Here is a 15,571-nt window from a genome sequence, read left to right on the forward strand (position 1 = left end):
ATACAGAGTATCAACATAGTGATAGCAGTTCTGTGCTGTGGTGTATTCACTGCTTTCTGATCTTTTCACAGAAGGTTTTAGTCTTTATTTTGGGACCACAATATGTAATTACAGCCATAGATTTTGTCAAAGCATGAGTCTTTCCATATGCTCCAGCATTTATTAATAAACAAAAATTTTTCTACAGCTGTCAGAGTCACCAATTTTCCGTTATACACATCGCTTACCCCACTATTGGTGAAAACAGTCCATATCTGAAGAGGGAGTCAGTCAGCCTGGGATCTCAAAATTTTGCACAGAGTTCTAGCCTATTTCCAGAAACTGAAATGAACTGAAAAGGGCTGTAAAAAGCCCTTTCTGTTGAGTTTTCTCATATCCTGTCTTTGAGTCAGAATCTGTCTTGAACAATCAGTGCCTGATGTGGAGTTTCATATGTTGGGTTCAGAAGAGTTTTCTTTCCTGATTAGCTAGAAAAGCATAAACTTATTTCATCTTCAAATCAAGTTGACAGGTGTTAGACCTGTTCCAAAGAAGTGGCACTGGTATCTGTGTCCACAAAACATCATAATGTTTCAGGTGTTTCCTTGGGAGGAGCTCTTCTTGTCAGTCAATTGCTAAAATAATACTGTGTAGCACAGATAGGGATATTTGGATCTGATCCTCACAGCAAATAGATACTGTTAGGTTTGAACAAGTCTTTTGCAGAGTATCCATGATTATCAGGTTGGTGTTAGCTGGTTTTTCCTTGTCTTGCTATGTATTTTTGGGTTTTTTTTAACCTTTTCCTTGGTATGTTTACCTTTTTCCCCTCCATCGCTTCTTCCCATCTACAACACTGCACACTCTTTGTTCAAAGTCATCAGAGTTGTTTTGTGATTTCTATTTTTAATTTTAATATTTTTAAGGCTACTAGCAGATGCTCTGCATTCATTGGGACCCTTTGAATGCACATTTACATGTGCATCAGTTTATGTATTTGGGTTGTAACACTTTGTAAACTGCTTATCACTGCTCTTGTAACTTAAACTACCTGAATTGAGGTGGTACAGTGATGAAGTTCTAGTGCATGTAGTAACATAAAGACGTAGATTCCAGTTCAAGTCTTTTCATCATCCAAGAAAGAGAATATCAGCATTTCGTGATACATGCCATTTCATAGATGCAGTATTTTGGGAGGAGACTTGGCAGTTGGCAAAACGTGACCCACAAAAATTGTAATTATGTGCCTTTTTAAATTATCACTTTGGAGATATTTTTGATCTAACAAATTTTCCTCAATCTATGTTATTACAGTGCTTTTTAATTTTTTCTGAACATTGAGATGCCTCCAGTGGTTGTGCTTGTTCATATAGATATAGTGTCAAGAAGGACTAGAGGTTAACAAGATTCAGTAATTATTTCAGATACGGTTTTGATTTTGAAAAATCCTGCAAAACTCACATTATCAAAATGTTCTGGGTTTTTTTTTGCCTGAATGCAATGCTACAGTTTTATGGGAGCTTGATGAGAAAGGTTAAAGTTTCTTGTAAAGAAGCATTTTAATATTTTGATGTGCATACATTCATTGTAAACCTTTAAGTGTAGTTGTAACGTTGTCAGTGCTATATTTAGTGTACATTTAGAAACGAGTCAGGTATTCCACAGAAGGTTTGTTCTGTATTGCTGGGTGTGCTGCCACCACAATGATATAGACTGTTACTTTTCGGTTTTGTTTTTTAATGTAAATAGTTTTGAAGCACTTGTGTATTATGTGAGTTTGTAGGTGTCTCATGTAGGTGACTACTTTAATCTTATTCAGCAGACTGTTTGTGTGACCTTCACTGGCAGTTCAAAGTAACAGCCTCTGTGCTTGGTTTTAGGCTGCTGATTCTGTTGCTGACAATGTTTTAAATGGCCAAGAGGTAAATGATACATTTAAAGCTAAAACTGGAAAAAGTAACATGATAGTTAAGTCTCCTTGTTCACTCTGTCTCTACCAAATATACAGGTAAAGGCCATCATGTCAACATGTTTGTTTTAATAAGATTTGAGGAAAATTTGTCACAAGACAATTGAGGTTGGAAAGAACCTCAGGAGATCATCTAGTCTAACCTCCCTACTCAAAACAGGATCAGCTAGACCAAGTTGCCCAGAGCTCTCACCAGTCAGGTTTTACATGTCATCAAGGGTGGAGATTTCACAACATCACTGGGCAACCTGTTCCAGTGTTTGACCACCTTCACAATAAAAAAGGTTTGTGGGTTTTTGTTGGGTTTTTTCCCCAGTGTTTTTGTGGAATTTCCTGTATTTCATTTTGTGCTCAGTGCATCTTCTTATTGGGTACCACTGGCTTCATCATCTTTACTTCCCCAAACAGGTATTTGCAGACGTTGATAAGAAGTCTTATCATAAGGCATATAAATTTTTCTTCTATTAAGTTAGATTCCTTGGAAGATATTTATCTTTTGAGTCCTTATCCAGTTACTTTGAAGATCTGTTCAGTGAAGACAGAGTTACGCTATGGTCAGGAAAATGAAACTTAGTTCAATTTATTTGCATAAGTAGCATTTAATTTGAATATAAACTGCCTAGGCAAATTAAAGTTTCCTTCTATAGTTTAGTAAGAGATTACACTGTGGGTAGATAACACCAAAATTTGTAGGTTTTAATTTTTATGAATATTTTTAAATAACTTAATTTCAAGACTGAGTATGCTAAACGAGATTTTTTTTTCTTGTTTAGTTTTCTTTCTAAAGTACTGATGTTTGGGGTTTGTCTATCTTATTCCTAAAGGTGTTGTCATATTTGAGGAAAACAGTCAAGAAGGGTGCTGACATCTTGTCCTGACCAAGAGCAGGGACTAATATGTGAACTGAGATATTCTGACCTACAACTGGACGAAAGAGACATTGCAGACATATTGAGAAAGTAATTCTGAACCTCTCTGAAAGAGGGCTGTTTATTGTGAAGAGTAACAGAAGTAATTTTAGACTGTTCAACAACATGGCCAAAACATAACTTGCCAAAAACATTTTGGATAGAGTGTGGTGCAGATAATTGTTTCACAGGACTTACATAAAATTTGAAATGGCTTTATAAACTCTAAGTACATTGGGGGAACATGTTGTAGTTTTGTCAAGATCGTATATTCCTCTATAAACTCATGTCATCAAAGTGCAAAACTTTAACTCTCAAGTTCTTTGCAATTAAAGACTGACATAGTAGTAGTAAAGCAGAATATTGTACCAAATGGGCTACGTGCTGTTCGAAAAAGTTCTTTATGTGAAGTGGGAGGTGGTGCAATAACTATCTGCAGCCTAATGCTTATCTTGCACTGACACCTATGCACACAAAGTCTGCAGATGATTTCTAGAATTGTGATGACTGTAAATTATAAAATCAAGCCGTGAGGCAGGACAGGTAGCTGTTATATTCATAAAGACTTCATGTAATAGAATCTTTCCAGGCAAAGAGTTGCCTGTGTTCATGCAATATTTTCACATAATTTAAATCTTCACTGTAAGTAGCTGATGTCTTGGAACTCTTCTTCCCTAGGCTGTATTTTGTAAAATTTACATTTTTCTTGGAGTAAGTCCAGAAGAAGCTTGGATCTGTGTCTTGGAGGTGTAGTGTCCAAACTGGTTACGAGCTTCACTTTGCACGAGGAAAAATTAATCATTGTTGTTGATCTCAAAAACGACACTACACTCTTTTGCAGTGGTGTCACATCAGTGAACCATTCAGTCTGTGGTTCGCTTTAATCCCCAGGTCAAATATCAGTAGTACTGAAGTTTACTGAGCTTTAAATTATTTCATCGAAATGTGGTTGTGTGTCTGTAACTGTTTTATAGCATAGCTGTAAGTATTCTCACATCAGTTCACTGGAAATGTGTTTAACCACACTTTCTCTTCTTTTTTTTGTCATAAAGGATGACTGTAGTTTACGACCCTTCAGAAGCTGTGAACTAGAAAGTCACGTAAATGGAGTACATTCAGTTGTATAAATGTAAAAGATTCCTTTAATAGTTGCTTAATAAATGAGTAATTTTCCTGTCTGTTCTTTGATAAACTTTCACAGTAATGCTTTACTTTAAGTTTTTGTCCATTCTAAAATGAAAAATTTGTTCTCTGGAAATCAACTTCTGCCCTTTCAGTTCTTTACCTTAAGTACTGAATTTTTGTCGTCAGGCAGTTGAATTTGTACAACGGTTATTCCAAGTACGTTAATTTGCTTGCTTTTGCACTAAAAACTATAAATGCTGGACAAAACCAAATATTTGAGAACTTCACATCTCTATTTGGTGTTGTGGCCTGTATGTTGAGAATCTCGCAAAAGATTATCCAAAAAATTCAGCAATATCACATTACGTATTCGAAGGGCTACAAATCCAGTTACTTCAGGTCTTGAGAAGAATAAGGCTGTTTGAGGAATTTGTATCAACTGAAATAAATACGTTGACAGACTAATTGGATTAAAGAATGACAGAGGCACTAAATAAAGGGTCTCAAGTTAAGAAGTAACCAGGCATGTTCCAGGGTCCTGTTTTGAAATTGCTGAAAGCCTTAAGAGCTTATTAACACTGATGACACTTTATGCTTGTTATTGAAACTGCTTCAAAAAAGGTAGCAGCTATAAGAGTTTGTGCAATATAGAGGATAGTAAGCCTATCCTCGCTTAGTCATACCACCTGTTTGAGAATTAGTTCTTACTCTGTTAATAGCTATATTCATAGGGATTTTCTTGTTTTATTCTGTTTCTATGGCTTGGGAAAAAAACATTGCATATATCCAAGCATTACATATGACTTCCCTGAAGCTAGTTCTGTTTGAACCAAAGTGTATTCGTAGAAAAACGTTAGTTCCTGATTAGAAACTTTGTCCTGTGAAGGAACAGACTACCAATTGCGTAGTTTCATCAGTCAATTATTTTCATCATGAAACTGCTGCCAGCTGTAGCTTTTGTCTGTTAGACTGGGCCCTGTATTAAATTACTTATCTGTTTGTACTATTTACGTATGAATTAAAATCTTCCTGCCTTCCAGGTATTCTTTAAACTAAGTTAGTTGAATTATTAAGCTTTTTGCTTAAAAAAAAAAAAAAAAGTATTTCTAATTTTCATGTAATTTTTTGTTGTGGTGGTCTTTCAAGTTTCTTTCAGCGTGCTTCTTTAAAACTGCCTGTACTTCACCTGGCGCAGTGTTACAGTAATACACCAGTGTAAAGCAGAGATGTTCTGTGTACATTCAGAGATGATGTCTGGCATTTTATTGTAGAAATACATTGACTTTGTTATCAACTGTAATTCCAAGTCTCTTTCAGAGTATTTAAATCCTAGCTACAATCCTTCCTACTAGAAGGCTTCTGTTTTTCGTTCCCTGATGTCTATAACATTTCACAACAATCAAATATGTTTGGGTGTTTTATGCCTATATTCACAGTCTAGTTCAGAATAAATGACACTTGGATTATCCTTGTTTTCCCATGACATAGAAACATTGATAATAACATCAAACTTTCCAGTTATAAACAAAGACGTAGTAGATCTGTATCTCCATTACCACTTTTAGATGTGTATGTATACAATATATATGAATACAGATACACTTTTGGATCTAAAAATTTAGGTAGACCTTTTGATGCGTTTAATATATATTCTTATCTTTTATTGTTCCGGTTATTAGAATGTCATTGGTACAATAATACTGGAGTAGAATTCCGTTGGCTAAACATAGCTTACATTGCCATTTTAGATCTCCTGTGATTTTCTGCCTGGTCTCTCAGCTTCTTCTCTAAAAAGGGATAAATCTCCCATAGGCTTCTAGTAATATTTGCCAATCCTGTATGGATTTCTTGAGCCTTCTGGGGCTTATGAAGAAGGTAATAGCAATCACTCCTCATGTAACTGAATCACATCCTGTAGGTATTGCAGAAAAGTAGCAGTGTTGTATTTATTGATTATACTTTGTTTTCTCAAATTTCCAAAGCTCACGCTGAATTCACACTGGATTAGCATTAATTATCCTCTTTCAATTGTATTAGGGTTCCATGTTTGCTCCCTTCCTCTCCTACCACCCGATCAATTTTGAATGGATTCTACTGGTAAAGGGTAATTGGTAGAATCATAGAAATGTTAGCTGGAAGGGACCTCCCAGTTGTGGTGGGGTTGCTGCGTTTGGGAGGGTTGTTTGTTCTGGATTTTTTTGAAACTTGAAAAACTCTGGTGATAGAAATTCCGCAACCTTTCTTTGTGTTATGCACAAATGAATTTTCTCTACCTCCGAAATGGTAATTTATGGCTGTTGTCCCTAACTGTATGACCTGTGACTGTGAAGAGCTGTATGCTTCCACTTGTATAGCTTATAACTATCCCACAGGTGTCTCAAATATGTAATAGGCTGTTTGAATGAGTAACTCCAGACTGCTGAGTCTATCAATGCCTTAGCAATGCTAAGGAATGAGAGTGCTATGGAGAATGAGGGTCTATGGTACAACCAAACTTTAGAACTCATTGCTTTAAAATCGGTTGGTTTCTATTCTTAAAAAAAAAAAAATGACCAAACAAACAAAAACCAACCAACCAACTCTGCAAAAAAACACCAAAAACAAAACAAAACCCCAAACCTACCAAGACCAAATCAAAACTATTGCAGGAGATTGTTAAAATGCTGCAACTTAGCTGGTTAAATCCATCATGGTGTGGAGTATCATCTAGAATTATAAAGATGATGAACTCAGCACAGCATGTGTGGTCACAGAATCTTTTACTTGCTGGAAATTGTACTAGGTGAGAAAGAGGAAAGAGACCTGTGTGTATTAACTATGTCCATGAGTGTCTCCATTTGAAGCAAAGGAAAAAGCAACTCTAGTAAGATTAGGAAAGGTCTGCTGGGAGGTGTCACTGCCAGTTTATGGGGTGCTCAGACTTCAACTGGTGCAATTTAGTCACTTTTCAAGAATAATGGGTTTGAACTGAAATGGGCGCAGTTGAGGAGATGTAGGAGCATTAGGGAATGGTGTATTTCCTTCTTGAGATCTCTGTTTTGGGGGTTGTTTCAGGGGTCCTAGAGCAATGGTTAAGAGAGAGTATGTTTCTCAATACAAATGAATAAAATGGGAGGGTAAAAGAAAAAGTGTCACCTCGTTTAACAGATACTGGCAAAAAAACTGATACAGTTTACCTGGGGAGTCCATGTATTCTTGAAGTTGAAAGGCTTCCAACAGCCAGAATAATCAAGTTTCAGACCTGTAGAAATGTAACTTGTGCCAGAATGGAGCCTAAGTTTATAATGAGGTAGGTGTAATTGCCTGCAGTGGTGTAGGACTGTGTCTGTGGTCTTTCCACAAGACTTCTTGAGATTTCCACTTAGCGAGAGAAATCAACACTGTTGCAGTTTCACCCCTGAAATGAAGCCACCTTTTATACTAGAAGGTAATGAAGGTGGTAAGAGAAAGTGAGGTCATATAATACACGTTTTATAGATGCCTTGTAAGATATCTGAACCCCTGTTGTTTGGATATATCCTGTACTTTATATGTAACTATACCTATTATAGGGAAATACAGAATACATCCTAAAATAAACCCCCAGACCCAACCCAACCTTGAATGACTTTACACATGTGTTGTAAAGGTGGTTACACTTTCATATATTAACATTTTATGTTACATAAAAGAACCAAAACCCAGAATCCTTAATTTCAGTAGCTATGTAACTTTTTTCCTTCCTTCAGATAACAGTGATCTAATTGCTTGTACAGTCATAACAAAGGATGGGGGTCAAGTTCAAAGATTCCTGGCTGTGGATATTTACCAGATGAGTCTGGTTGAGCCAGATGTTGCAAGACTTGGATGGGGAGTAGTTAAGTTTGCGGGCCTTTTGCAGGTAAGAGAAGTTTGGTGGTTACCTTTTCTCAGCTGAAAATCTACATTTATGTTGGATAAATAGTAATACCAATGTTAGCTTATATATTTAAGCTCTGTAGTGTGCTTACTTGCTTATTCTGTTACTAGTCTTTTTTCTAGTTCCTGCCTTTTAAACTATTTCTGGTTTTCTGAAGAAGTGTACATAGCTATCTAGAAGCATACTTGAAAATCGGGTAACTTCCCCAATATTTGTATTGGGGTGTGTTCATTTGAACACTGAAATAATATACAATGAGGATTGATTCCCAAGCATATTCCTTAAGTGTCACAGTAATGAACTCTCCTAGAGTTCTGATCTTCCTATATGGGTAGGGAAGGTGGCAGGTTGTAACTTCAAAATGTCCTGTGCTTATCTAATTGATTTCAGAAGACATTTCTGTGATTTATGTCTCTTTCTTGCTTTAGCTAACACTCTTTGTATTTCCTGAAAATTTGCTATGCTCAAGTAACGTAATTGAATTTTAAACTGACTTAATCTCTACAAGTACCAATTTCTGAAGAACTAAATCCAAGGTTGTACAACTTGCATACTCCTTTTTATTTTTTTTTTTAACATGGAAACTGGGTTTTTTTTGAGCTTTAGCAAAGCATTCATAGGGTTTCCTTTTAATGTTGATATTTAATCTATAGTTTAAAAATGCTACCTTTTTCATTAGCTACTTGCCTTCTATTTCTTTTTAGGATATGCAGGTGACGGGAGTAGAGGATGACAGTAGAGCTCTGAACATAATAATTCATAAGCCTGCCTCAAGTCCTCATTCTAAGCCTTTCCCTATCCTTCAAGCTACATTTATTTTTTCTGATCACATTCGCTGCATTATTGCAAAACAACGTCTTGCAAAAGGCCGTATCCAAGCTCGGCGTATGAAAATGCAGAGAATAGCAGGTAAATGGTTATTTTGAAATGATTCTGAGAAACAAGACTTGTATGTCATAGCAAGTCACTCTGTAACAGAAGGATGTGTTAGAAAGATCTAAGTGGTGTGCCATAGAAAACTGTAAACCAGTGTCTAGTTTCCAAGTAATAGATTTTATTGGAGTAAAATATGTGCTTTCGTATTTAATAACAGACACATCAAAGAAAGGATGAGAAAGAATGAATCCCGTATTATTACCACTAGCTGCCACTCATTTCACAAAGCTCAGCATTTCTCTTGAAATATGATTCAGTGATTTAAAACTCAAATACCCTACTTAGAAAGCAGATGTTCTGCTGCCTTAGTAGGACTAAATTGGAGCTCAGCTTGCCCAAGTCCTGAGCTGGGTGGTGTCCTGATGGTGTTGATGATAATGCTTAATGCTTGCGTGTGGTGATGATGAGCAATCCAAAATGTTAAGCAAAGTATCAGCAGCTAGATTTCTGTGTTTGGAGGAAATGCGCTTGAAGAGGTGAAGGAAAGGGTTAATTTGAGTAAATAGCAAAGAGTGATTAAAATAGTACTTGAAGATTGAGTGAAGAATAAATTGAAGCTTACCGGTAAACTGAATGAATTGGTGAGTATAGAACAGGAAACTTAAATACAGGAAGGAAAATATGTGAGCAAATGGAAAAGGAAACCAACTATCTCAGTTACGTGGATTGTTGAAGACCAATGATGAACTAATCAGAGTAGTGAAAGACAAAGACATAGCTGGTATTAAAATCATTGAGATGCCCAGAGAATTATTCTCATTATAGGTGGTTTAAGATTATTTTAGTGTCTTATGATTCTGTAGGAAGCTAACTAAAGAGAGTTTTATGTTTTGCGTTTAACAAATAGATATGTCATACTTTTATGGCTTGTTTCATGTTAAAAAAATTAAAAGCAAGTTGGAAGTTTATACAGGTCTATTTTGATAGTAAAATTTTAGGTTTAATGGTAGTGTACAGGCTTTTTTTTTTTTTTCAAATTTAAAGCAAATTGTCTCTTTAAATGGCTTTCTGCAATGTTCAGTTGTAACTAACGAATGACTATTTGTACAGCGAAAAACTGAACGTGTTTTTTAAATCACTCCTATGGCTTGTTTAATGCAAGGAGCTTGCTGTAATCATTTTTTCTCCTCCACTGTATTTTGAGGCTTCCTTAGTGTAAATGTGGTGAGGACAGCAATGGTAGAAAAGGTTGCCAGAAAGGTTGTCTCTCTTCTTTTCCAAGGAAATTACAAGCATAATTAAGAGCTAAATGCAGGCGAATTATGTTAAATAATCTGGTTTTGTCTTAAGATCCAGAGCAAACTATCAATTTTATTTTCACCTGCTCTTCTTTTTCTGTATTTTTGAGTAACAAAATTATCAATTGTGATTAAACATAGCTCTCCTGGATCTTCCTGTTCACCCTTCCACTGAAGTTGTTATGGGTTTTGGACACAGCTCTGCAGCTACAGCCCAACACCTTCCATTTAGATTTTATGATCAGTCACGACGTGGTAGCAGTGATCCTACAGTGCAACGCTCTGTTTTTGCATCTGTTGACAAAGTTCCAGGTGAGATTAGCATTCATTATCAGGCAAGTTTTTCTTTGTGTCTGCAAAAGCTGAACCGTGATTTGTATAAGCAACAAAAAGCTTACTATGGTAATGTTTCTGAACACAAAACCCCAGGATGAGGCTTATGGAAAAACTTACTCCTAGAGAAACAATTAATACCTGGGTGTGTATTCCAGGTTTGTTGTGAGCAATACATCCATGGCGGTTTCTCCAAATACACTAGAAGCGTCTTAATGCTTTGCCTTCCTTTACAAATGGGAGTCATGTTTCGTATACTCAGTATTTATGCAACACATTTGTCAGTTGTGCATAGTTCCTCCTTTAATTTGGTTATGATAATTTTCTTGCCAGTTTATAAAAATAGCTGGAATGCTGTGTACTGCCTTGTTTACCTTGAAGCTAGTGAGACTACTCCTAAAACATTATCTTGGAATTGGCATTAAAGGAATGATTCTAAATCAATGAGCTCTTTGCTCTTTTGTCTCCTTATTGTCTATTTCACAAATTGAATTCTCCGCTGAGGTTTTTTTCTGGGTGGTTTTTCTTTTCTCCTTTTGGATTGAGTCATTTTAAAGTTGAATCTCATACTGCCTGAAAGTACTTAATTTTGCTGTATTATACAAAAAGATGCAATCTTGTTTACCACTAGCTGCCAATCATTTCACAAAACTCAGCATTTCTCTTGAAATGTTACTCAGTGATCAGAGAATCATAGGGTTGGAAGGGACCTCTGGAGATCATCTAGTCCAACCCCCTGCCAGAGCAGGGTCACCCAGAGCAGGCTGCACAGGAACACGTCCAGGTGGGTTTTGAATGTCTCCAGAGATGGAGACTCCACCACCTCTCTGGGCAGCCTGTGCCAGGGCTCTGCCACCCTCAAAGGAAAGAAGTTCCTCCTCATGTTTAGGTGGATTCAAAATTCAAATGCCCTACTTAAGAAAGCATATGTTCTACAGCCTGAGGACGAAATTAAAGTTCAGCTTGCCCAGGTCCTGAGTCTGGGGAACAGAAATCGTAAAAGCATTTATATTGACAGTCGGGTTTTTCAAAAGACCTGTATGTTGTATGATGGTATTTCCTTATTTGACGTGACTTCCATGGAAAAGGCGTGTTTGAAAAGATGCCAGTGTTACTGTTTCAGAATTAGCCTTCTCTAAGAAGAGTGTGCTTGTATTCATAACAAGTGACTACATCTATTAATTATTTTTTTGGGGGTGGGGGGAGGGGAGGGATGTTTTAGCGGTGGTACAATATGATAGTTTGTTCAAACAACCACATACTTACTTTGAATTCCAGGAAATGGAAACTTCCACTGTATGCACATGCAAATCCAGGAGAAAAAGTATTTTGAAGCTTTTATTTGATACCAAGCATGAGAAACCAGGCACAGAACATGAAGTATTTTATGATATAATACAAGTGGATTAATATATTGATTTACATCTGATTACAAAATAAATATCAAATGCCTCTTCCTTCTTCCCTTATCTTCACTAATGAATGAATGAGGCTTCCTCGTTCTGAGTGATTTTCCTAGGAAATCTGTTTGTGGTTATCCCTTAATCAGACTTGGAGTGATTTTTACTTTCAAAGAAAGATTTTTGTGCCTTTAAAAAAATTATTGAACAAGTTGCAGTTAAATAACTAGCTTCATGTTCATGTTCCAGACCAGGCCAGATGGGGATCTGAGCAACCTGGTCTAGTGGGAGGTGTCCTTGCCCAGGGCAGGAGGGGCTCGGAACCAGATGGTCTTTAAGGTTCCTTCCAACCCAAACCATTCTATGTATTGATTTCTTAATGCTACAAGTTTAAGTGGTGTTTAAGAGTTCTGCAAAGCTCGTATAGTCTGTGAGAAAACCAATAACAGAAACAAGTTAATTTGATTATACTTGTAAGAAGCAAATTATGCTTTCCATTGGTGATGATGGGCTTTCACTTAAAGGAGAGCTATGTTTTTGGCAATATTTTAGAAAGATTAATCACTTTTTTTTTTTTGGGAGGACCACCTCAGTGCTGTACATGCAATGTGGTTTTTAAGAAATTGACAAAGATATAAACGTTTTTAGCCCTCCTGCAAATTTCATTTTGTGGAGAATTTTAGTTCAATTATTGAATCAGTTCCCTAATCCCTCTTTTCAATTAATTTAGAATCTCCAAGAACACGTATTTCAGTCTGCTCTGGTTTGGTATAGTAGTGCATACATAGAGCTCTACATATTTCACTAGAGAGCATGCAGTTACCTTATTGTAGTCAAACTGTGCTTCACTTTGCTTTATTATTTCATGGTCCAAAATTAAAATCTGTTGTGAAAGCACCTGTCTATCTTGTGGATGAGGGTGAAGGTTGTTGCAGCTTAAAACCAGATTTTGTGTGAGACGGGTGAAAAGTGACAAGAAAATATCAGACCATGCATCAGAACATCCCTGCTAATAGTTATAAAAAGTAAGGGTTATGCAAAAGCAGTCAGATGGTGTAGTCATCCCAGATGACTGGCTTGATAAACTGGCAATTCTTATCAGAAATGAATAGAAGCAAAATCCTTGATCAAATTTATCATCACGAAGTCATGACCATGAATATACTTCAGGGTCTATTTTAGGTTAATGGCCCTTGCCAGAATGTTAGAGCATTTTGGGGATAGTTTAGTTGGCTGGACTCTTCACCATCTTATCGAATAGCTAGGTATTCATATGATGCTTTTGAAGCACTCTTTATGTAAATAAAGAATTACATTGTTTTTGAAAGAAAGGAACAGGTTTGGTAGGTGTCTTGTGAACATAGGTTTTATGTTGAAAGTAAATAAATAATCACTTCCTCTCCAAACTCAAATATTAGTTTCAAATACCAGCTGCATACTGAGATTTATGTGCTTAGTGTGTCTTCAGGGATATCTTAACGACTTCCTGCAAAACATGTCTAAATATTTTAACAAGTGTTGTCACTTTCCTAGGACAATATTTATTTTGGAAAGCAAAATAAATCAATAGATCTATCTTGCTATTTTCTCCTTTGTTAATACCTTAGTATATTATGATTATAATAATATTTTTTAGGGGAAAGTTGGAAAAAAAACTTGTTAATATTAGCCATTGCAAGCAAAGCATAGCCATCTTAATTTTAAAATCTGAAGGAAGAAAAAAGTAGATTTTTTAAAAAATAATATTAATGTATTCTTAAAATGTGTATAACCTTTTGTAATTTAATTGCCTCCTTCTACAGTAAGAAAACAGGTCCTTTTGATCAAAGTACTAATGGGGGACTTGACATTCACAGGTGATGAGCATCTGCACCCGTTAACTAATTCGAGGCTAGATTGCTCAGTGTGTTTGAATGTCATATACAAGTTGTTATGGAACTTTTTATAACTACACTTAGAAGAATAGAAAGAAATCATAATAAAAACAAAAGATGTTGGGGTAATGAAGATATTGGTTTACAATGAGAGAACAGTTTCTGCTCTCTAGGCTAGGGTTTTACTTCTACTTCTCAGGCTTTTTTTTTATTTTTATTGTCTGTCTTGTCCTGTTCCTCTGCCACCACCACCCTTTCCCCTTCTCACCTTCAAATTTTGTTCTTAGGAGATCTTACAGTTCAGGCAGTCTTTTACATTAAATCATTATAAGACAGTAAGAAGACTCTTTCCAATTTAGGAGAAAGATTTGCATTAATTGCATAAGAAAAAGGTCCTTTAAAGAAAAGCCAAGAAGCTGTTTCAGGTTTTGGCATGAAATTTTGCTGCTGCTATGTAAAACGTGGCAAAATGATAACTGTTGATACATATTTTATGAAAGAAACCCAGCCTAATGAAACATTGTGATTATGGAACTAAGATCTTCTTCAAGGAACTGGGAAGGTACATCTTTACAGTAATACCTTACTGAGTCTTAAATAGAAAGTTTTGCTGAAGCAGAGTCATGACTACTAGGAAGAAGGTACTTGTGTTTGTAACTAACTTCTGTCACAACTTAAGTCGTTAAGTAGTAAGAAAGGCACCTCTAGAACCTTTTGAGTGTTATTTTACTTCCCATAGTGGTGATTAATTCTGCTCGCCTTTTCTTTGCAGATATTTCCTGAAGGAGTTTCCTGGTTAGAATATTTGTTCTTGGTCAGTAGTTTCCCGGTTACAGGATTTTGAATTTCTCATCTAAATTACCTTCCTGTTGCACACTTAAAATCCTTCCTCTGCAGTGGTACTGGGAGAGAAAGTATGTTAAGATCATTTGCAAGCAAATGCGTCAGTGTAAGGACATGAATCCATGAGCACTGTTTTGCAGAACCTTTAGGCAGGCAATCTTGCTGAATCAGACCAGCTTTTCCTATGACAGTCACAGTAGACCGTGTTTATTTTTTCTGCTATTTTGATGAGGACGAAAGAGCTCTCCTCTCTTGAAATGCAAACCTTTTGTGGATATAGAATGTCTTGGATGGGTACAACTTTTTCCAGCACTGTAAGGGAAACAAAATATATTGATATAAGCACTATTCTACCAATGGCTTTAGTAACTGTTCCAAAACCAAGTTTCATTCACTTTAACAGATGACTTTGCCTCACTTCTGTGGTCACAAGTCCATTGATTATTCCTAGTTTCCCATGCTAACTGGTGTTTCAAAATATGAAGTGTGTATGAGAAACCTAATGCACATTTGGTATATTAAAAACTATACGTATCAGTGGCCCTGAGTGCTATAAAAGTCTTTCATGTTTGAGGCAGTTTAGTTTGTGGTTAACTTTTTGCGGACTATCACGTGTCACTGTGTGTAAGCTCAGTTTAACTTATCTAAATGATTGTAGAAGATCAATCAGTTTGGTTTCTGAAATAAAATACATGGATTTATTTACATTCGTGGAATAATTAGTTGCTTACCAAACTATTTTGTTTTCAACTAAAATAGATGTCTCCTGCCATAGTAGTTATTTAATTCTTTCAAGTGTTCGTCTTGAACATAATGAGTAGTAACTGAAAATAAGAGAAAAGCTTGGTAAAAGTGGAATGTACCCATCTAAAACTATGATGCTAGTACTAACAGCTGTTCAGATAGCATTGTGTTTCTGCAAGTGGTTTGAGTCTAGTTCTTGAGTATAAGCATGGGAGGTAGATGGTAAGAGGTGGGGCCACAGATTAAGTCAGATTGTTAACAGAACAGGTGTTTGTTAACTTTTTTTTCTGTCGTCTTTGCTTGATCCACTCTGGCTTTTTCCCT

At 36.2% G+C, this 15,571-nt stretch overlaps 1 protein-coding gene across 4 annotated transcripts in view; it reads left to right on the forward strand.

Annotated features, from left to right (window-relative positions):
• Positions 1-15,571, forward strand: part of CLEC16A (C-type lectin domain containing 16A) — a 79,292-nt gene that overhangs the window by 44,551 nt on the left and 19,170 nt on the right. For all 4 annotated transcript variants that reach the window (XM_063343501.1, XM_063343502.1, XM_063343504.1 and 1 more), the window contains exons 19-21: positions 7,710-7,861; positions 8,584-8,788; positions 10,195-10,365. In XM_063343501.1, the coding sequence (XP_063199571.1) occupies positions 7,710-7,861; positions 8,584-8,788; positions 10,195-10,365 (528 nt within the window). The remainder of the gene's footprint in view (positions 1-7,709; positions 7,862-8,583; positions 8,789-10,194; positions 10,366-15,571) is intronic.

Source organism: Chroicocephalus ridibundus, chromosome 8 (assembly GCF_963924245.1).
Source record: "Chroicocephalus ridibundus chromosome 8, bChrRid1.1, whole genome shotgun sequence".
Taxonomy (NCBI): Eukaryota; Metazoa; Chordata; class Aves; order Charadriiformes; family Laridae; genus Chroicocephalus; species Chroicocephalus ridibundus.